The following is a 23,317-nucleotide window of genomic DNA, read 5'->3' on the forward strand; positions in this document are numbered from 1 at the left end:
GGCTGTGTGACTGTGGGCAAGTCACTTTAACCTCTCTGTGCCTCAGTTCCCTCATCTGTAAAATGGGGATTAAGACTGTGAGCCCCACGTGGGACAACCTGATTCCCCTATGTCTACCCCAGCGCTTAGAACAGTGCTCGGCACATAGTAAGCGCTTAACAAATACCAACATTATTATGCTTTCTTGGGGAAACGTTCCAACTTAGGGGGCGGCGAGGGAAGAATCTTGTTCTGGGAACAGAGGGCGAAGAACACCCCCAATCTGTCCCCGGGAATGCTGTGGAGAGCGGAGAACAGGGCCAGATGCACTCCACTCTCTCCTGCTACTCTCCCAGGGCCCCGAGGGTCTGTCTTCTCCTTGGGGCCTGTCTTCCCGAAGAAATCTCCCAGTGAGTCAATGGGAGTTGCTGAGTGCTTACCGTGTGTGGCGCACTCTACTAAGCACTTGGGAAAGTACCCTATAACAGACACATTCCCTGCCCACGGCAAGCTTTCAGTCTAGCGGCGCCGCCCAAAGCTGGGGAACAGAGCTTCGTTCGGGGCCCGTCGGCCATGCGGTTTCCCGGGTGGGTTTCCAGTAGACCCCCCCCCCCACAATCTACACACGGCAGACTTGGGCGCATTTAACAGGACGGGGGACGAATCAATCCACCGGTGTTTTTTCACTGAGCTCTAACTGTGTGCGGACCTCTTGTACTACACGCCTGGGAGGGTACGAGACCGCAGAGTTGGCGGGAGCGATCCCTGCCTACGGGCAGCTTGCGGTCGACGGGGGTGCATCTGAGGTCCAAAAGTTCAACGTTCTCTATTTCACCCCGGTCTAACGCGTCAGCGAAAGTTTGGAGTCAAGTTTCTAAGACGGTCGGGAACTCGGGTTTGACAAAAGGCTGAGCACAAAGAGGAAAAGGTAGGGTTCGGCAGGCGAACAAAAGACCTCCTGCCACTCTACTCAAAACCGGAGTTGCCGCCTCATGAATCACGCCTGTTAAGATCGTTTGCATCCGCAAAAGCCACCGGCTCTACACACAATAGCCCACGACCGTTCTAGCGAGTCGCTGTGGCCCTCGTTGGCCATTTCGGGGGGTTGAAAGGAATCGAAAGGTCCCTCTGTCAGAAAAGCGACCAAGAGACTACCGACTGATGAAATCGTTCCTTCCACACAAACAGGACGGGAGGAAACTGTTCGATACCTAAATCTGGTTAAGACGACAATCGAATCTGCTCCTATTTACAAATGCTCGACAGTACCATCTACGGAGGGAGAGCAGGGCAGGAAAGCCTTGGGGGGATCATGAAATACGTTAAGTGCTCTGCACTCATCTCATTGTTCGGGAAGTTGCCGGCATCAATCCCCTGCCCGCTAATATGACAACCGGCCTCCAAGTGATCCATCACCGCCGAGAGCCTTGTTTGATCGGCCGCAAACGGCACCGTGTTATCAATCAAAACCTTTCCACCAAGTAAACAGAGCCACCGGACATCGTCGGGGTGAGAAAACAGGAACTCGTTCGATTTGCCAAGTTCTACCCCTGCAGTGACTCGAATAACGACCCTGAGATGCCATCAGAAAGTTTCGCTTTCGATTTGGGTGTTCAAAGGTTTGATCTGAACTAACTTTCCTATCGGGGGAAATCAAGTGGGGAAGGTAAGCGCGGAGCAACTCCGTAGGAGCCCCGGGCTGCCCCGAACGTGCAAGTCATCGCTGCTCTCTCATTTCGACCGAACAATCTTCCGTCCCGGATGCCTACTCGGCGCCCAGCCTAGTACGGGGAGAGTACTTGTCTGCTGTGTGACCTGGGTCAAGTCACTTCATTTCTCTGGGCCTCGATGATCTCATCTATAAAATGGGGATTGAGACCGTGAGCCCCTTTTGGTACAGGGACCGTGTCCAACCCGATTTGCTTGTATCTAGCCCAGCGTTCAGTACAGTGACTGGCCCGTAGTAAGTGCTTAACGAATACCCGAATTATTATTATGATTATTACAACAAGAGGTAGAAGATACGGCCCCTGCCGGCGAGGAGCTGACGGTCCAGCAGGGGAGACTGACGTAAACAGCCATGAGCATTCATTCTTTCATTCATTCAATCGTACTTATTGAGCACTTACTGTGTGCAGTGAGCCACTACGTGCTTGGGAGAGCACAACAGAACAATGAACAGACCCATTCCCTGCCCGCCGTTGAGCTTACGGTCTAGAGGAAACCTGGGCTCAAACGGAAACCGTAGTCGCCCCGCCTGAATCAATCACTCGATCAATCGGTGGTCTTTATTGAACGCTTACTGTGTGCAGGGTGGAGAAGCAACGCGGCCTAAAGCAATGAGCAGAAGGACCTAGATTCCAATCCCGGCTCTTCCGCGTGTCTGCTGTGTGACCTTGGGCAAGTCGCTGCACTCCTCCGGGCCTCAGCTTCCGCAGCTGTGAAATGGGGATTCAGATTGTGAGTCCCACGTGGGACGGGGACCGTGTCCAACCTGATTAGTTTATAACTACCCCAGCACTTAGAACACAGGAGCATAGTAAGTGCTTAACAAACACCACAGCTATTATTATTATTAGAGTATCGTACTAAGCACTTGGCAGAGTACTCCACGATAGAGTGAGTAGACATGTACTCACGGCTAGGGATCTGTGATGTAATTTGCTGGGCTCTGACGGCCGCAGGAAGCAGAGCGACAGAAAGACCCAACCAGGCCAAGCACCATTTCACACGCCAAGACAGACACGGGCCTTCCCATCAGACTGTCCGCTCCTTGAGGGTAGGTATCAAGTCTGCCAACAATTCTGTAGCATATTCTCCCTTCCCACTGGGTTGTCGGCTCTTTGAGGGATCATGTCTCCCAACTCTACTGCATTATACTCTCCCAAGTGTTTAATACAGTGCTCTGTGCATCGTAAGCGCTCAAAAAAGCCACTGTTGACTGGGGCTCGCAACTGAGCAGACTCATGAAACGCGTATTTTTTTAAAAGAGCATCTGTTAAGTGCAGGCATGGAACTGAGCACTGGGGTAGAGCTAATCAGGTTGGATACGGTCCATGGTCCACATAGGGCGCACGGTCTTTATCCCCATTTTCCAGATGAGGGAACTGAGGCCCTGAGCAATGAAGTGGCTTGCCCAAGGTCACAGAGCAGATAAGAGATGGAGGTGGGATTAGAACCCGGGCCCTTCTGACTTCCAGGCGCGAGCTCTATCCACTAGGCCATACAGCCTCCCAGCGTGGAAGGCTCAGACAAATGGGGCTGTTCTCAAAGCCCAGGTCCAGGGCCACCAATGCCACCGGAGAAACTGGGGAGCCCCATGGGAACCCCGCTGCTCTAGAGCAGAAGGGTCCGAGAACACCAACATCTCCAAAGAGATAGTTCATGGGGAACTAGCCTTAACCCATCCGATTCCTCGCCAACTCCGGCAATATAACATTTCCACGGTTGGAAGTGGGGCCGCAGAGATCGAATACATCAGCCCTCCCCGGCCTGAGATCTCTCCGGCTTTGAGGAAGAAGTTGGGAGCTCTGCTCACTTGAGAATTTTCTACTGAAACCAAGAGAATAAGCACCCTGCATCTTTCCATCTTGGAGCACACTTGGCAAATACTTCGTAATTTCTTAAAAACCAAGCGAGCAATTACCAAGGTATCACCGGCGATTATAAAACCGACCATGTTCGTTTAGGCTCGGGGAGTTGCAATACCGTTAAAATAGAAAATAGGCTCTAAATGTTGGTGTATTTAATAAAAGCAGACCGAAAAGATGAACGGGGAAGTCTCAGGGTCTCAGTTTCAGACGGGGGCACGTTGAAGAGATTCCTCATCAAAGATGGAGAGAGAGAGATTGGTGGAACGAAGTTCAGTCTAATGTGCCTTTATTTTCTCCGTCCCATCACCGTGCAAGGACCCGGAATGATGTTCCTCTTGCTCAGCTGAGAATGCTGAGCAAGAGGAACAAATACCACAGTGATTATCATTATTGTTAGTATTATTAATAAAATAAAGCTGTCTCTGCCTTATTTGGGCCAAACAGCTTCCAAGTTTGGAGACTTTAAGACAGCCACCGTAACTTGGTTTCACCCCCACAACCTCAACCTTGTTTTTTTGGTTTTTTAAACGGCATTTGTTAAGCACTTACTTTGTGCCAGGCACTGTACCAAGCTTTGGGGTAGATAGAAGCTAATCAGGTTGGACACGGTCCATGTCCCACGTGGGGCTCACAGTCTTCATCCCCATTTTTCAGATGATGATGGTATCTGTTAAGGAAGCGCTTACTATGTGTAAGCACCGTATTAAGCGCTGGGGTAGATACAAGCTAATCATGTTGAACACAGTCCATGACTCAAGTGGGGCTCACAGTGTTGAAGCCCATTTTACAGATGAGGGAACTGAGGCACGGAGAAGTGAAAAGACTTGCCCAAGGTCACACAGAAGACAAGAGGCAGAAGCGGGATGAGGACCCGGGTCCTTCTGACATCGAGGCCCAGGCACCTGCCACTAGGCCTCGCAGCTTCTCTGCTTCCGAGGGTGGGGCCACTCAAGTCGGCACCACCGTGTCCACCCCACATCCCAACAGCTCTTCCCGGGGCACATCGGACGTGTACATGCAGGGCTCCTGGCGGCCCTATCCAAGCCTGGAATCCGAGGGTGCGCGGGGACCATCCCAGCGGCCCCTCTGTTTGTAAGGACGAAGTCCCGGAGGCCCCGGGGAACTGACTGAAGTAGAAACGGAACAAAGAGAGGTCTCATTTTCCACACCATAGAGTTAATAAGTTACAAAGGAGGAAATAAAAATCTGAAAATACACACAAAAGTACATTGATTGAAGTTCTTTTTTCTGGTCCTTATGCTATTCCCTTATCGTACCCGGCACCAACAGATAGTCTTCTCTGTAATTCAGGACCATTGCTCAACTTACACAAAACACACACACACACGCGTGCGTTCCTTTTTAACTGCCCTTAACGCAACACTTTATCCTCCGTCTCTAACAACAAACCTGAGGAACCCTGAGCAGGCTAAGCACTGCTCTTCGGCACTGGGAAATTCTGGACAACAGTGTGAATCTCTGAAGCAAGCTCCCGTTCTCGTCTCTGCCAAGATTTTTCCCCGGCCTTCGCCGTTTCCAGTTTAACTCTGAAGCTGCCCGGACTCCTGGGAATTTCCCCGGTTACTCCCGAGAGTCTTGTTCCTCTCCTGGAGTTCTGGTCAACAGGATCTGGGGAACAATGGGGATCGGTCCGGGTGCGAGGCCACACCAGAGCCAGCAAAGGTGACCGGTGCAGAGACGCAGCGTGACTCATTCATTTGATCGTATTTATTAAGCGCTTATTGTGTGCACAGAACTGTACTAGGCACTTGGGAGAGTACAGCGGAACAATAAACAGACACATTGCCTGTCCGTAAGAAGCTCACAGTCTAGAGGGGGAGACGGACATCAATATAAATAAATTACAGATATGTACGTAAGTGCCGTGGATAGAGCACAGGGCTGGGAGTCACAAGGACCTGGGTTCTAATACCAGATTTGCCACTTGTCTGTTGTGTGACCTTGGGCGAATCGCTTCACTTCCCCGGGCCTCAGCGACCTCATTTATAAATAGGGATTAAGACCGTGAGCCCCACGGGGGACAGGGACCGACTTCAACCAGATGAGCTCGACCATCAGTGACCACCTCCCCCTCCAGACTGCAGGCTCGTTGTGCGCAGAATGACGACGATGATGATTACGGTATCTGTTAAGCACTTACTCCGTGCCAAGCACTGTTCTAAGCACTAGGGTAGATAAAAGGTAATCAGGTTGTCCCACGTGGGGCTAACGGTCTCAATCCCCATTTTACAGATGAGGGAACTGAGGCACAGAGAAACGAAGTGGCTTGCCCATGATGACCCAGCAGACAAGTGGCAGAGCCGGGATTAGAACCCACGATCTCTGTCTCCCAAGCCCGTGCTCTTTCCACTAAGCCACGCTGCTTCTCCATCCAATACCGTATTGTATCAAACTATCCCAAGTGCTTAGTCTAGTGCTCTGCGCACAGTAAATGCTCGGTAAACATCGCTGATTGATTGATTCATGTGGGACATGGCTGAGTCTGATCTGCTCACAGTCTATTTACCTCAGCCTTTGGTTCAGTGCTTGGCACCTAGCAAACATTTACCAGATATCGCTATTATTATCATTATTATTAGCAGCGGCACTGATGTGCTGCCAGACATCTCTCTGATCCACCCTTTCCTTCGCCAAACCACAGTCCACTTCTAGATCTCTCGCGGGCTTTCCTCAACAGGACTGGGCCCAGAAGAATGCTCTCAGCCCACGCCGCTGCGGTGAGCTACAAACCAAAGCAGAGCACTCAAAGCTGAAGGCCTGGAAGACGGCTCACGGCTCCTATGATTTCATTTCCTCCACCGATTCCTCTATTTCCCGTCATTTCTCTTGACTACCTCATGTTGAATCATAAAAAAAGTCCCAGTGTTTATAAAGTAATAATCCATGGCAACTTTTCGGCCTTTCTGGCACGAAATGCGACCGGGGAAAAATAGGAAGAAAAGCAGCCTAACCTCCTCCCACTCAAATGGGCTAAATCTCCCTGTTTTTTCTTCTGCTTCGAGGGATTCTTTCCTTCCGCAGCCAGATAATAATAACAATAATGATGTTGGTATTTGTTAAGCGCTTGCTATGTGCAGAGCACTGCTCTAAACGCTGGGGGAGATGCAGGGTAATCGAGCTGTCCCACGTGAGGCTCACAGTCTTCATCCCCATTTTACAGATGAGGGAACTGAGGCACAGAGAAGTTAAGTGACTTGCCCACAGTCACACTGCTGAGTGATGGAGCCGGGATCCGAACCCGTGACCTCTGACTCCCAAGCCCGGGCTCTTTCCACTGAGCCACGCTGCTTCTCTGATGTCTGTAGAGCTCTAAGGGTCGGGGGGAGGGCGAGTAAGGCGGTCCGTTAACCGTATTTATTGAGCGCTTACTGGGTGCAGAGCACTGTACTAGACGCTGGGGAGAGGGCAATGGAACAATAAACATATACATTCCCTGCCCACAACGAGCTTCCAGTCTAGAGGAGGGAGAGAGGGTGAGGTGGGGGGAGAGAATCTCTTGAAACACACCAGTTAAATCAATGATAATGCTGTTACTAATATTAATAATAATGGGCTCTACCACCTGTCAGCTGGGTGACTGTGGGTGTCACTTTACTTCTCTGTGCCTCAGTTCCCTCATCTGTAAAATGGGGATGAAGACTGTGAGCCTCATGTGGGACAACCTGATGACCCTGTATCTCCCCCAGCGCTTAGAACAGTGCTCTGCACACAGTAAGCGCTTAACAAATACCACGTTTTCTCTCTAGTCTAATCCCTGCTGTGTGGGCAGGGAATGTGTCTGTTATATTGTTGAGTCGTACTCTCCCAAGCGCTTCGGTACAGTGCCTCGCATATAGTAAGCGCTCAACACGGACCACTGACCGATCGACTGATTGCCATTTATTGAGCGCTTGCTATGTGCTAAGCCCTGCGGTGGATACCAGATGATCAGAGGAAGCACGGTATGGGTCCCACGTAGGGCGCCCAATCGACCAAGAGCGTCAACTCTGGGAGTTACAGTACTAATGATAATTATGGTATGTGTTAAGTGCTTACTATGTTCTGGGCACTGTACTAGGCGCTGGAGTGGGTACAAACGAATCGGGTTGGACACAGTCCCTGTCCCACATGGGGCTCTCAGTCTCAATCCCCATTTTATAGAGGAGGTGAGGTCCAGAGAGGTTAAGGGCTTGCCCAAGGTCACACAGGAGACGGGTGGCAGGGCCGCGATTAGAACCCACAACCTTCTGACTCCCTGGTGCGCGCTCTAGCCATTACGCCATGCTGCTTCTCCTCACCGTGGTCCTACTCCCGGCTCTGCCCCTCATCTGCTGCGTCACCTTGGCCGAGTCACTTCACTTCTCTCCGCCTCAGTTGTTTCAGTCGTTCTCCGCCTCGGTTATTTTATTCGTAAAATGGGGGATGGGACAAGGACTGTGTTTCATCTGATTAGCGTGTACCTACCCCGGTGCTTAGTACAATCTCCCTCTCTAGGCTGTGAGCTCGTGGGCAAGCAAAGTGTCTATTATGGCAAGTCACTTCGCTTCTCTGGGCCTCAGTTCCCTCATCTGTAAAATGGGGACTGTGAGCCCCACGTGGGGCAACCTGATTACCCCGTATCTCCCCCAGCTCTTAGAACAGTGCTCTGCACATAGTAAGCGCTTAACAAATACCAACATTATTATTATATTGTTATAATTGTACTCGCCTGAGCGTCGGGTAGAGTGCTCTGCACAAAGTAAGAGCTCAATAAATACGATCGACTGACTGACCACAGGTCCTGTCACACAGTAAGTGCTTAACAAATAGTCCTCCTCGGACGGCAGAGGCCGTGTCCTGGTCTGGACCTCTCTCCCTCTCTCTTTCTACCGTTTTCTCTCCTCAGCTCCCTCCCCGCCACCCACCACACACACGCCGTCGCCTCCCTAAGCCGAGGGTCCTCAATCTTGGGCAGGGGAAGCAATGTGGCCCAGTGAACACAGGACGGGCCTGGGTTGAGACCTGGATTCTAATCCCGCCTCGTGGCTCAGTGGAAAGAGCCCGGGCTTGGGAGTCAGAGGTCATGGGTTCGAATCCCAGCTCTGCCACTTGTCGGCTGTGTGACTGTGGGCGAGTCACTTCACTTCTCTGGGCCTCAGTTCCCTCATCTGTAAAATGGGGATTAAGACTGTGAGCCCCACGTGGGACAACCTGATTCCCCTATGTCTACCCCAGCGCTTAGAACAGTGCTCGGCACATAGTAAGCGCTTAACAAATACCAACATTATTATTATTATTATTATTAACGCAGATCCCCGAAATCCAGCCCGCCCCGCCACCGCATCGTAAACGATCCTTCAATAGTTTCTGCTCCTCTTGTCAGTTGGGTAGAAAGCCGGATCCATCTCTCCGTGCAATGTGAACTGACAGCTCGTCTCTGCAAACGGCTTCCAGTCAAATACTCAAAAGCAACTTGGGGAGATTGAGGGAGACAAGCCGGGTGCCGTTCTCCCCCCTTGGGGCTCGAAGCATCCAAGAGCCATCGTTCAAGTGTGTCAGCCCTCTGGCAGGGTCCCCGAGATCTTCTTGTCGCCCACTACCCTACGGGGCATCACAAAGAGGGCCGGGGCCTCCCTATCTTTAATAGTCATAAGAACAATTATAGTAAGTAGTAGTATTATTTTTAAAAAGGCATTTATTAAGTGCTTACTACGCAGCGAGCAGCGAGTTCGGGCCTGGGGCCGACACAAGCTCATCAGGACGGACGCCGACCCTTTTCGACCTGGGTTCCCAGTCTAAGAGGGAGGGACAAAAGACGTTTTCTTCCCATTTCACAGACGGGGAAATAATAATACTAAAAATAATAATCAGACGGTTCGTGACGGTGGTAATCGTTAAGTGCTTACTACGTGCCAAGCACTCTTCTAAACACTGGGGTAGATACGAGTTAATCAGGTTGGACACCAACCCTGTGTCACATAGTAATAATAATAATGGCATCTGTTAAGCGCTTATCATGTGACGGGCACTGTACTAAGCGCTGGGATGGATGCAAGCAAATCGAATTGGACCCAGTCCCTGTCCCGTGTGAGGCTCAGAGTCTCGAGCCCCATTTTAAAGATGAGGCAACCGAGGCCCAGAAGTGAAGTGACTCACCCAAGGTCCCACAGCAGATATGCAGCAGAACGAGGATCAGAAACCCTGACCTTCGGACTCCGGCCCAAGATCCATCCGTTTCACCATTCTATCTGCGCTACATTATAGAGAGACAGCCTTCCTAAACGGGTAGTGTTTTGCCCATTGCCGGCTAACTTACGAGCACCCGGAGGATTCACTTTTTGCCTTAAAGGCCTAGAGAGGTGTACTGGAAATCAATAACCGAAGGCTGACACTGCGTCCTAATCCCAGGCAGGGGCTGTGCGGACAAGCACTTCGGTACCTCCGTTATCAAAGTGCACAGACTGTGTGGGTCACATGCGCGCAACATCAAAGAGCGATTATGTCGGGTGGTTTATCATCAACCGCGGGTGGTCAGAGCAAATATTCAGAGTCCAACGGTGGCACGGGCCACTATTACACGGAACAGCATCTGCCTCCCTACTCAGACAAATAAAACCCTTCGGACATCTTGAGAAGTTAATAATGATAATGTTGGCATTTGTTAAGCGCTCGCTGTGTGCCGGGCACCGTTCTAAGCGCTGGGGTAGATACAGGGTAATCAGATTGTCCCACGTGAGGCTCCCAGTTAATCCCCATTTTACAGATGAGGTAACTGAGGCCCAGAGAAGTGAAGTGACGCGCCCACAGACACACAGCTGTCAAGTGGCAGAACCGGGATTCGAACTCATGACCTCTGACTCCCAAGCCTGGGCTCTTTCCACTGAGCCACACTGCTTCTTCATTCGCGGGCTAAGTCTTTGGCTCTTAATAACCATAATAATTACGGTATTTGTTTAGCACTTACTAGGTGTCAGGCACCGTTCTAAGCGCTGAGGTAGATTCGAGATAATAAGATGATGAGTCCCTGTCCCACAAGGGACAGAGCAGAGCACTGTAATAATAATAATAATAATGATGATGATGACGATGATGATGATGGTATTTGTTAAGCACTTACTATGTGCCAAGCACCGTTCTAAGCGCCTGGCCTGGAGTAGATACAAGGTAATCAGGTTGTCCCATGTGGGGCTCACGGTCCTAATCCCCATTTTACAGACGAGGTAGATGAGGCTTAGAGAATGAGGCTCAGAAGCAGCGTGGCTCAGTGGAAAGAGCAGGGCCTTTGGAGTCAGAGGTCATGAGTTTGAATCCCAGCTCTGCCACTTGTCAGCTGTGTGACTGTGGGCGAGTCACTTCACTTCTCTGTGCCTCAGTTCCCTCATCTGTAAAATGGGGATTAAGACTGTGAGCCCCACGTGGGACATCCTGATTCCCCTGTGTCTACCCCAGCGCTTAGAACAGTGCTCGGCACATAGTAAGCGCTTAATAAATACCAACATTATTATTATTAAGTGATTTGCCCAAGGTCACCCAGCAGACAAGTGACGGAGCCGGGATCAGAACCCATGATCTTCTGACTCTATCCACTAAGCCATGCTGCTTCTCAACCCGGGCAAAACACGACACTGTTGGGAAAATACAAGATTCAGATGTATCTTCAGTGAAAAAGATAGGGGGAAGAGACCGAATTAAAAAGTCTCTATTAATACCTGTCTCCTTCTGTAGACCGTAAGCCTGCTGTGGGCAGGGACTGTGCCTACGTAGTCTATTTGATTGCCTCTCCTAAGCGCTTAGTACAGTGTTCTGCACACAGTAGCTCAATGAATGCCACTGATGGAGTCCTGTCCTTCAGTGGGCTCCCCACACACACACAAAAAACAGATTTACTGTCTATTTTTTCGGAGTATCTCCTGGCGTCGGTCTTATCAATTAATCAGGGAATTTATCAGAAGCTAAATTTTGGTGCAGAGCACTGAATTAGGCACTAGGGGTAATAATAATACGAACAATAATTGTGCTATTTATTAAGCGCTTACTATGTTTCTAGCACTGCACTCGGCGCTGGGGGAGAAACAAGATAAATCAGGTCCCGCATGGAGCTCACAGAGTCTAGTGAGTGAAGCATATCGGTTTAGGCCTTCTCTAACCCCCCACTTTCCTCTTCTTCCTTCCGCGTCACCTTGACTTCCTCCCTTTTTTTCTTCCCCACTCCCAGCCCCACAGTACTTATGTTCATATCTGTCATTTAATTATTTCTGTTCGCGTCTGCCTCCCTCGCTCTAGACCGTAAGTGCATCGCGGGCAGGGAATGTGTCCATTTATCGTCGTACTAGCGCTTAGCATAGCACGCAGCGAGCGCTCAGTAAATACGATCCAATAAGTGATTGAAAGTCAGACGGGGGGAGAGACAGAGAGGTCAACACGACAGAGTTGGAGGATACGATCCCTGCCCGCGAGGCGTCGGCCATCTGGAGGAGCCCCCCGACCCCACCACTGTCGAAGCCCTAATCACCTCATGCTAAGGTCGCAGCTTCCACAACTGACTCCCTGAGCAGTTTCCTCAGCAGCAGCGACCCGCGTCACCGCGTGAAGCGCTTACTGGGTGCCGCGCGCCGTACCGAGCGCTGAGACAGACCCCCGACAGTCCCCGTCCCACCCGGGGCTCGCCCGGCCTTCTCCCGGCAGCGGCCGAAGCCTCGGCGCGGAAGGGACGGAACGAAGCCCCGTCACGCTGCCCCACGGCCCCGCGGGGTGGGGTGCGTGAGGAGAACGGACGACAACGGGCAGCTGTCGTCTGGTCGGCTGAAATTGGGAAACCGCAAGCCGGGAGGTCAGGGGAAGCGCTCGAGGCATCCCATCCGGGTCTCGGATAACTGCGGCATCTTGGCTGGAAACTGGGGTTCAGCTGCCACGGGCAGACTAGCCCGGCGTATTACGATCAGGGGAGTGGCGAGGCCTAGTGGAAAGAGCGGGGACCTGGGGGTCCGGGGGACCTGGGTTCTAATCTCTGCTGTGCCCCTTGACTGCTGTGTGATCTCGGGCAAGTCTGACTTCTCGCAGCCTCAGCTTCCTCAACTTTAAAATGGGGATTCGATACTTCAATACATGTGAGGCAGGGACTGAGTCTGATCTCCTCAACACATGTATCTGATCAGTCCATGTGAGGGTCTGGGACCGGGGTGAGGAGCGTGGCCTAGTGGATACAGCACGAGCCTGGGAGTCGGAAGGACTTGAGTTCTAATCCCAGCTCCGCCATCTGTCCGCTCTGTACCTCTGAACAAGGCATTTTACTTCTCTGGGCCTCAGTTACCTCATCTGTAAAATGGGGATGAAGACCGTCTCCCCCGATCAGACCGGAAGCCCGTCAAACGGCAGGGACCGTCTCTATCTGTTGCCGACTTGTTCATTCCAAGCGCTTAGTACGGTGCTCTGCACATAGTAAGTGCTCAATAAATACTATTGAATGAATGAATGAATGAATGAATGACTGTGAGCCCAGTGTGGGACAGGGACTGTGTCCAACCCAATTATCTTGTATCTGCCCTAGCACTTGGTACAGTGCCTGACACATAGTAAGCGCCTAACAAATACCACAATTATTATCTGATTATCTTACAATTACCCCAGCTGTTAGAACAGCGCTCGGTACATAGAGCGCAACAAACAGTAACGACCGACAGACGACGAGGCAGGAGCGAAGTGACCCATCGATCCACCGATGGTATTTATCGAGCACTTACGGTGCGCAGAGCACTGGACTAAGCGCTTGGGAGAGCACGATGCAACAGGGTTGGTATAGACGTTCTCCGCCCGCAGTGACCTGCCAATCTAAAAGGATCCTACCACACAATAAAAGACAGACTGTCTCTACAAAGGGCACCTCTAGACTGGAAGCTCATTACAGGAAGGAAACGTGCCTGCTAATTTTGTCGCCGTACGCCCTCCCTGCCCATAACGAGCTTACAGTCGGGGGGGGGGGGGGGGGGGGGGGCAGACAGTAGCAGGAAGCGCTTAACAAATGCTATTATTAGAGTCAAAAAATCTCACTGGGGAGACTCGCCAAACATACAAATAAATGGGGATGACCAGGACACAAAAAAGCCTTCGTGAGTTCCTTGAAGGTAAGGAGCACATCTTCCTTTTCTTCCCGTTCCAACATCCTCCCTCTTCACATACGCCACGCCGCTATTCAAGCAGCGTGCAGCAGCGGCGAGAAGCAGCGTGGCTCAGTGGAAAGGGCATGGGCTTGGGAGTCCGAGGTCATGGGTTCGAATCCCGGCTCCGCCACTTGGCAGCTGTGTGACTGTGGGCGGGTCACTTAACTGCTCTGTGCCTCAGTTACCGCATCTGTAAAATGGGGATGAAGACTGGGAGCCTCACGTGGGACAACCCGATGACCCTGTATCTCCCCCAGCGCTTAGAACGGTGCTCTGCACATAGTAAGCGCTTAACGAATACCAACATTATTATTATTATTCGGGTGGCTCCATCTCCTCCATGCCGCTCTCCCCGACTAAGCCCCCTTTTCCCCATCTCTGCCTCCCTTCTGAACGGTCTATGCAGGTCTGTGACCTTTGGGCATCTGCTCTTCGCCCCCCCCATCAATCCCATTCATTCATTCAATCGTATTTACTGAGCGTTTACTGTACTACGCGCTTGGAAAGTACAATTCAACAACAGAGAGAGACAATCCCTGCCCACAACAGGTTCACAGTCTAGAAGCGGGGAGACAGACATCAAAACAAGTAAGCAGGCATCAATATAAATAGAATTATATATACACATAGCGCTAATGTACCGATCTTGAAATTAATATAAATTACTGATTTACAGTAATGTCTGTCTTCCCCTCTGGATGGTAAGCATGTTCATTCATTCAACTGTATCTACTGAGCGCTCACTGTGTGCACAGCATTACGCTAAGCACTGGGAAGAGCACGATATGATAATAAGCTGCCCATAGCAAGCTTAGAGTTTAGATGGGGAGACGGACGCTAAGAGAAATTAAAAAATGAGGCTTATATACAAAGTGCCGTGGCGCTGGGAGAGGCGATGAAGAAAGGGAGCAAGTCAGGGTGACGCAGAAGGGAGTGGGAGAAGAGGAAAGGGGGCGCTTAGTCCGGGAACGCTTCGAAGGCCAGGGAACGTGTCCGTTAACTCTGCTGCATCGGACCCTTCCAAGCGCCTAGTAGAGTGCTCTGCACATAGTAAGTGCCCAACAAATACCACTGACCGACTGCCCTGTCTCCTCCTAGAGACCAGTACAGTTTTCTGCGTGGGGCAGGCAAAGATGTCTGAGAAGGCGATTGAGCAGAAATAGAAAATAATTATGTTGGTATTTGTTAAGCACTCACTACGTGCCGAGCACTGTTCTAAGCGCTGGGGTAGACACAGGGGAATCGGGTTGTCCCCCGTGGGGCTCGCAGTCTTCATCCCCATTTTACAGATGAGGTCACTGAGGCACAGAGAAGTGAAGCGACTCGCCCACAGTCACACAGCTGACAAGTGGCCGAGCTGGGATTCGAACTCATGACCCCCGACCCCAAAGCCCGTGCCCTTTCCACTGAGCCACGCTGCTTCTCCGAATAGAAAACCGCGGGACACGCCAAGGGCAGAGTGGAGGGGGCAAGGGGTTACGGGCTACCAGAGAGCAAAGAAGAAAAAAACCTTGAGAGGCTTGAGGAAGGGGGAGACTAGGAAGTGATGAGGGGGAGAAGCTGACACCTGCCCTTCCCCTCCCACCCATTCTCTGGAATTTAAGGAGTGCCTCATGGGTGGGATGAAAGGATTCCACCGACAACGGCGAGGCCCGAGATCAAAGGCTGAGAAGGCTCGTGGCCAGTGGAAAGAGCCCCCGGGGTTCTGATCCCCACTCCGTGACTTCATCTGACGGCTGACCTGGGGCAGGCCGTTTCACTTCTCCGCGTTCCCCGTAAAATGGGGACCGATGACGATGGTATTCCTTAAGCGCTTACTACGAGTCAGCCACTGGACTAAGCGCTGGGGTGGATACGAGCAAATCAGGTTGGACACAGTCCCCATCCCACACGGGGCTCACGGTCTCAATCCCCATTTGAGGTAACTGAGGCCCAGAGGCCCGTGCTCTAGCCACTAGGCCATGCCGCTTCTGGGCGCCCCAGGAGGGACGAGGACTGCGTCCGAACAGTTTACTCTAGCACTTAATACGCTGCCTGGCACGTCGTAAGCATTCAACGAATATCTTAGAAAAGAAGAGAGAAAAATGCAGCGTGCAGCTCATTAGCCGTGATGAATGAAACGGCGCCGTCAGGTCACCGTAAGCTCCCGGAGGACAGGAATGTGTCTGATTCTCCTGTTGTCCTCTCCCAAGCGCTCAGTCCAGTGTTCTGCACACAGTAAGTGCTCAATAAAAGACCGACTAGGGTGGGACACATTTAGTGCCGGGTGCAGTTGGCATCTGCTAATTCTGTTGTCCTCTCCCAAGCGCTCAGAGCACTGCTCTGCACGTAGTAAGCGCTCAATAAATACCACTGACCGACCGATTCTCTGTGCCTCGGTTACCTCATCCGTAAATTGGAGATTGAGACTATGAGCCCTACGTGGTACAGAGACTGTGTCCAACCTGATTTGCCTGTATCCACCCCGGTGCTTATCAGAGTGCCGGGCACATAGTAAATGCTTAACAAATACCGTTATTATTATTATTATTATTGAGCCCTAAGCGCCTTTTGTACCCCCCTCCCCGACACAAATACTTCGCATCATGTCCTGCAGTACTTAGGTATATATCCTTATGCTCTGATGCTCCGCTTAACCTGTACTTTATTTTGAATTTTTGTCTTCTCCTCAAGATTGGAAGCACTTTGAGGGCAGGGATTGTGTCTACCCACTCTATTCGAGAAGCAGCGTGGCTTAGTGGAGAGAGCCCGGGCTTGGGAGTCAGAGGTCGTGGGTTCTAGTCCCGGCTTCACCACGTATCAGCTGTGTGACTTAGGGCAAGTCACTTAACTTGTCTGTGCCCCGTTTACCTCATCTGGAAAATGGGGATTAAGACTGTGAGCACCTCATGGGACAACCTAATTACCCTGTCTCTACTCCGGCGCTTAGAACGGTGTTTGGCACACAGTAAGCGCTTAACAAATACCATCATCATCTTAGCTGCCAGGACACCTTTGACTCACAGCAGCTACCCAAGCCTGGGCAGAGAGCCCAGCTCCATGCCACACCACACCCTTCCGGGCCCACACGCCATTCATTCCGCTCGTTCAACCGTATCTGTCAGGTGCTTACTGTGTGCAGAGCGCTATGCTAAGTGCTTGGGACTCAACGGTAAACGGACACTCCCTGACCACAGCAGGTTTACAGTCTAGAGGGGGGGAAGGACATTACTATAAATAAATTACAGATATGCACATGAGGAGAGAGGCAAGTCAGGACGACGCAGAATGGAGTGCGAGAATAATGATACTACTACTGTTGGTATTTGTTAAGCGCTTACTACGTGCGGAGCACTGTTGTAAGCGCTGGGGTAGATACAGGGTAATCAGGTTGTCCCGTGTGAGGCTCACAGTCTTCAGCCCCATTTTACAGACGAGGGAAGTGAGGCGCAGAGAAGTCAAGTGACTTGCCCACAGTCACCCAGGAGCCGGGATTCGAACCCATGACCTCTAACTCCCGAGCCCGGGCTCTTACCACTGAGCCACGCTGCTTCCCGAGAAGAAGAAAGTAGGGCTTAGTCACGGAAGGCCTCTTGGAGGAGATGGGCCTTCCACAAGGCTCTGAAGGAGGGGAGAGTTAACGTCCGTCAGATTTGAGGAAGGAAGGCGTTCCCGGCCAGAGGGAGGATGTGGGCGAGAGGGTGGTGGAGAGATTGACTAGACTGAGATACGGTGAGAAGGTCGGCACCAGAAGAGAGAGGTGCGCACGCAGGGTTGGAGTAGGAGAGTAGCAAGGTGAGGTAGGAGGGGGCAAGGTGATGGTGGACATGGGGCTGTTCATTTAATTTGCTGAATTGCAGGCACCTAAAAAATAACTAAGGTTACAAGAATCTCCTCCAAATCACGACCCACCTCTTCTGGCTCCCTGGCAAGATCACCTACCGGTTGCTGGGTGTGGTTGATCTAAATCCATACTCCTGATTTTGGGGGTGGTTTTTTTATGGTAAGAACTTACTGTGGGGTCAAGCGCTATTCTAAAGACACGACCTAATTAGACCACAGTCTCTGACTCGCAAAGTAGGAGAGAGAACAAGCAGCGTGGCTCAGTGGAGAGAGCCTGGGCTTCGGGGTCGGAGGTCATGGCTTCGACTCCCGGCTCTGCCACTGGTCAGCTGTGTGACCGCGGGCGAGTCACTTCACTTCTCTGGGCCTCAGTGACCTCATCTGTAAAATGGGGCTTAACCGGGAACCTCACGTGGGACGATCTGATTCCCCCGTATCTACCCCAGCGCTTAGAACAGTGCTCTGCACATAGTAAGCGCTTAACGAATACCGGCGTTATCATTATTGTTAAATACCCCTACTTTGCAGCCGAGGAAACCGAGGCACAGAGAAGTGAAGCGACTCACCCAAGGTCACACAGCGAGCAACTGGCGGAGCTGGGATTAGAGCCCAAGTCCTTCCGACTCCCGGGCCCGTGCTCTCTCCACTAGATCAGTGAGTCAGTCATACTCTTTGGGCACTTACTGTGGGCAGAGCACTGTACTAGGCACCTGGGAGAGTAAAATCTAATGACAGACACACACTCCCCGCCCACAAAGAGCTTACAGTCTACAGAGGGAGACGGACATCAATATAAATAAAATAGATTACAGATGCGTCCTAAAGCACCTGGGGGAGGACAAGAGAGTCGACAGACATGATCCTTGGCCACAGTGAGCTCATGGTCTAAAAGAGTTATTCATTCAATAGTATTTATTGAGCGCTTTCTAGGTGCAGAGCACTGGACTAAGCGCTTGGAATGGACAAATCGGCAACAAGTTATCCAAGGAAGAGCGATCCAGCAGGCTCACGGACAGCCCCCAAGCGAGACCTCAGTCGGCCGGGAAGGCCCGGACCACCGAGATTAAAGTTCTGGTGAGATCGGGCATCGGGGAAGCAGCACGGCGGGGTGGCTAGAACACGGGCCTGGGAATCAGAAGGTCATGGGTTCCAATCCCGGCTCTGCCACTGGTCTGCTGCGTGACCCTGGGCAAGTCACTTCACTGGGCCTTAGGGACCTCATCTGTAAAATGGGGAGTGAGACTGGACCCCACGTGGAAGAGGGACTGTGTCCAACCCAATTTGCTTGTATCCACCCCAGGGCTTAATACGGGGCATAGCATAGTTAGCGCTTAACAAATACCACAATTAACAAATACCACGACGATTATTAATCGTTCCCCTGCCTCCCCACCTGACTTCGGGACACTCGCACTCCCTCCCAACCACTCCCTTCCACTCCTTTCCCCCGAACCCAAGCTGAAACAGGAGCGGGGAGTGTGTATCTGATAGGGAACTAAGAGAGGACCCGCTCGAGGGCTTGGATGTCGGTTAAATCTCGGGGCGTTTTATTTACGTGACCGCTGAAGGCACAAGAGAGTAGAGGTTTCACGCACAAGGAGACGTGTCCATTAAGCGCTTTCTGTTACAGAAGCGAGAACAAACGCTTGACTGCACGTCTCAGAAAAACATGCCAAGTTTCATGTTCATAAACAGAATATCGTTTATTGTTGTGCTGTCCACTCCCAAGCGCTCAGTACAGTGCTCTGCACAGAGTAAGTGCTCAATAAATGCGACTGAATAAATGAATGAAAAGTGACTCTAGCGGGATCCCGAGCCCCTCCGCCCTTCCTCCGAGAGCTCCGGAGAGGGCTCGCCCGACCGGCGGGGTTCCACGGACGCTCCGGGGAAAACGCCGGCGGCTTCTCCCTGTCATCGAGAGGCGCTTAGTACAGAGCTCCGCACACAGTAAGCGCTCGATAAATACGACTGAATGAATGAAATCGGGTGGCACCTTTAGCCTTGTGGAGAGTGATCTCTTGATCGTTCATTCACTCATTCAACCGTATTTACTGAGTGCTTACTATGTGGCTCAGTGGAAAGAGCACGGGCTTTGGAGTCAGAGGTCATGGGTTCGAATCCCAGCTCTGCCACCTGTCAGCTGTGTGACTGTGGGCGAGTCACTTAACTTCTCGGTGCCTCGGTTACCTCATCTGTAAAATGGGGATTAAGACCGTGAGCCCCACGTGGGACAACCTGATTCCCCTGTGTCTACCCCAGCGCTTAGAACAGTGCTCTGCCCATAGTAAGCGCTTAACAAATACCAACATTATTACTATGCGCAGAGCACTGTACCCCTGTGTACCTCAGACTACAGATCCTGAGCAGGGGGTGGGGGGAGGCACCAATTCGATCCTATATTCCAGGACTAAATTTCGATCATATTTATTGAGCATTTACTGTGTGCAATGCACTGTACTTTTACTACTAATAATAATTACTACGGCACTTATTAAGAATTATGGTACTTGTTGCGCACTTACTATGCGCCAAGCCCTGGGGTTGATCCAAGTTAATCAGGTTGGAAACGGTCCCTGTCCCACACAGGGCTCGCACTCTTCATCCCCATTCTGCAGATGAGGTAACTGAGGCCCAGGGAAGGGAAGTGATTTGCCCAAGGTCACGGAGCAGACATGTGGCTGAACCGGGATTAGAACCCGGTTCCCAGGTCGGTGCTCCATCCACTAAGCCGTGCTGTTTCAGCCCCTGTACTACTACTACTTGGAGAAGCAGCGCGGCTCAGTGAAAAGAGCGTGGGCTTCGGAATCAGAGGTCATGGGTTCGACTCCCGGCTCTGCCACTTGTCAGCTGTGTGACTGTGGGCGAGTCACTTCACTTCTCTGTGCCTCAGTGACCTCATCTGTAAAATGGGGATTATCTGTGAGCCTCACGTGGGACAAACTGATGACCCTGTATCTGCCCCAGCGCTTAGAACAGTGCTCTGCCCATAGTAAGCGCTTAACAAATACCAACATTATCACTGCTACGTACTAAGCGCCGGAGCACTACCCTTTCTGGTTGGGTCGTAGAGCTCCGGGTGGTTTATTCCTAATGAGGAGAGTGGGTGACCTGGAGGGCACCTGCCACCAGCTTCTCCCAGTTCCCTGGTGCCACCCTCAGCGGGCAGAATCCTGGGCCGGAAGGATCGCGGGCCGGACCCCCAACTGGCAACGCTCCCGACCCTCCTCTGCACTCGCCTTCAACCTTTGCTCTCCCGGTGAGCCGTCATCATCGCGGGTGCTCAGCGAGCGCTCCCTGGGCGCAGAGCGCTGTACGAAACGCCTGGGAGGGCGCGATACAACACAGCCGGCGGACAAGCTCCCTGCCCACACACCGCACGAAAATAATTTGAAGGGGTGGTGAGCGGAAAGTTCACGCGTTGCGTGGCTGGGGATGGTAAAACAGGATGGTGGGTTCTCACACTTGCTGAAAGAGGCAGAACGTGAAAGGGGCTCAGTTTGGACTCCTCCTAAGCGACAGCCCTGAGGAAACATTCTCCGCGTCCGCTAAAACATCCCTCCGTGGTCAAGACGGCACCTTTCGGGAGCCAGAACCAAGCCCTGGGGAGGAAGGGTCCTTGGAATCACTCATTCATTCAATAGTATTTAGTGAGCGCTTACTACGTGCAGAGCACTGAACTAAGCGCTTGGAACGTACAATTCGGCAACAGATAGGGACAATCCCTGCCCAATGACGGGCTGACAGTCTAATCGGGGGACAGAGACGGACAAAAACAAGACAACATCATCACGATAAATAGAATGAAGGGGATGGACACCTCATTAACAAAATAAATAGGGTAATAAAAATATAGACAAATGAGCACAGTGCTGAGGAGATGAGCACAGTGCTGAGCGCTTTTCCCATCATCTCCCAGGGCTTGTCGCTGGGTCACAAGGAGGGAGAGCCAATGGGGCAACGGAAACCAGTTCCCCTTTAAGCTCTTGTGACCCAAAGCCCTGAGGATTACGGGAGACCGGCAGAAGAAGCGGCATCTTCACCGGTCACCACGGGGCAGCCCTCTGAGACTAAACACGGCGGCAGTTTACGGAAAGCGGGTAAATCCACTCTGCTCACCCGAACGGGTTTCCTGGGAACGTCAGGACAACCGGGGGTTCTTCCCGGAGACACCGTCGATGCCTCTGTCCACCCTCCCGACACGTTTCCAGCCCGCGCCGCCGGGCAAACTTACCCTAGAGGAGTCGTAGGAGGGACTCAGCTGACCGCTCGTTCCCCAAGACGCTGGACCTCCTCGGTCATCCATACCTAAGGGACGAGAAAGGAGAAGGATGTGAGGCAGCCGGATGTGCCCGCGGTAGACGGAGAAGGGGCGGGGTGTGAAGGATGCACCTGTAGACGAGGATGATGCGGACAACGATCCAGAGACGGATTCTCCTGTGGAACTTCCCAAGTTCGACGGGCAACCCGCTCTTTTTTTTTTTTTTGCAGTCAGATACTTCACATCTTCTTTGAAACATGGGCACTGCCAGTTCAAATTACAAGACGATACGCACAGATACACACACAACTGTCTAAAAGGGCCAGTCTACGTCCCGAGAAGGATATGAATGGTGCATTTTGGAGCAAGTTTCCTTTATCATTGTACACCTTTAGTAAGAGAGGTGAATCAGCGTGGAAGACAGTTCACCGTGGGCAGGGAATGTGTCGTTTATTGTTCTCCTGTACTCTCCCACGCACTCAGTACAGAGAAGCAGCGGGGCTCAATGGAAAGAGCATGGGCTTGGGAGTCAGAGGTCGTGGGTTATGATGTCGGTTCCGCCACCTGTCTGCTGTGTGACCTTGGCAAGTCACTTCACTTCTCTGGGCCTCAGTTATCTCATCTGGAAAATGGAGGCCAAGAGTGTGAGCCCCATCCGTTCATTCATTCGATCGTATTCATTGAGCGCTTACTGTGTGCAGAGCACTGTACTAAGCACTTGGAAAGTACAATTCGGCAACCGATAGAGACGATCCCTACCCAACAACGGGCTCACAGTCTAGTCTAGTGGGTTGTCCCACGTGGGACGACCTGATTACCTTGTATCTACCCCAGTGCTTAGAACAATGCTTGACGAATAGTAAGCGCTCAACAAGTGCCATCGTTATTAGTATTATTATTGTCGTTACAGTGCTCTGCACCCAGTAAGTGCTCAATAAATATGACTGAATGGAGAGAGAGCTGAATGGAGTCAGAAGGACCTGGATTGTGACCCCCAGCACCGCCACTCTCCTGCCGTGTGACCTCGGGCCCCCTCAGGACACGGCTGCCCAACCAGGATCCCCATCAGGCTCTATTTGGTGCGAGGCTCCATCTAGGAACAAATCCCCTCGGAGGTCACCACCTCTTTGTCACCATCCTCCCGAGGCCTCAAGCCCAGGGGAGCGGGGATTTTCCTCTCCTTTTCCAAGGCGTCTAATCTAAGGTCTGACAGTGACCGCTCGAGGGACCGGGAAAAAGTGGCGGCCGGAACGGACAAAGCTCAGTCACCTTCTGGCACAGGCGACCCCTTTCTGCCCTGGACAACGGCTGCGCTAACGCAGGCTGGGCTCAACGACGAACCGTCCGAGGCCTCGTCGGGAGGGCCCGGACGCAACGGAGCCGTTGTCCTTCGGTCCAAAGGTGACGCTTCCACGGAGGAGGTCTATACACGAGAAGCAGCGTGGCTTAGTGGAGAGAGCCCGGGCCTGGGAATCAGAAGGCCGTGGGTTTGAATCCCGGCTCCACCACGTCGGTTGGGCGACCTTGGG

General features: G+C 52.0%; 1 protein-coding gene across 6 annotated transcripts in view; it reads right to left on the reverse strand.

The window, feature by feature from the left end:
- Positions 1–23,317, reverse strand: part of TCF12 (transcription factor 12) — a 286,427-nt gene that overhangs the window by 163,460 nt on the left and 99,650 nt on the right. For all 6 annotated transcript variants that reach the window (XM_029071273.2, XM_029071272.2, XM_029071276.2 and 3 more), the window contains exon 4: positions 21,762–21,835. In XM_029071273.2, the coding sequence (XP_028927106.1) occupies positions 21,762–21,835 (74 nt within the window). The remainder of the gene's footprint in view (positions 1–21,761; positions 21,836–23,317) is intronic.

This window comes from Ornithorhynchus anatinus, chromosome 8 (genome assembly GCF_004115215.2).
Source record: "Ornithorhynchus anatinus isolate Pmale09 chromosome 8, mOrnAna1.pri.v4, whole genome shotgun sequence".
In the NCBI taxonomy this organism is placed as follows: Eukaryota; Metazoa; Chordata; class Mammalia; order Monotremata; family Ornithorhynchidae; genus Ornithorhynchus; species Ornithorhynchus anatinus.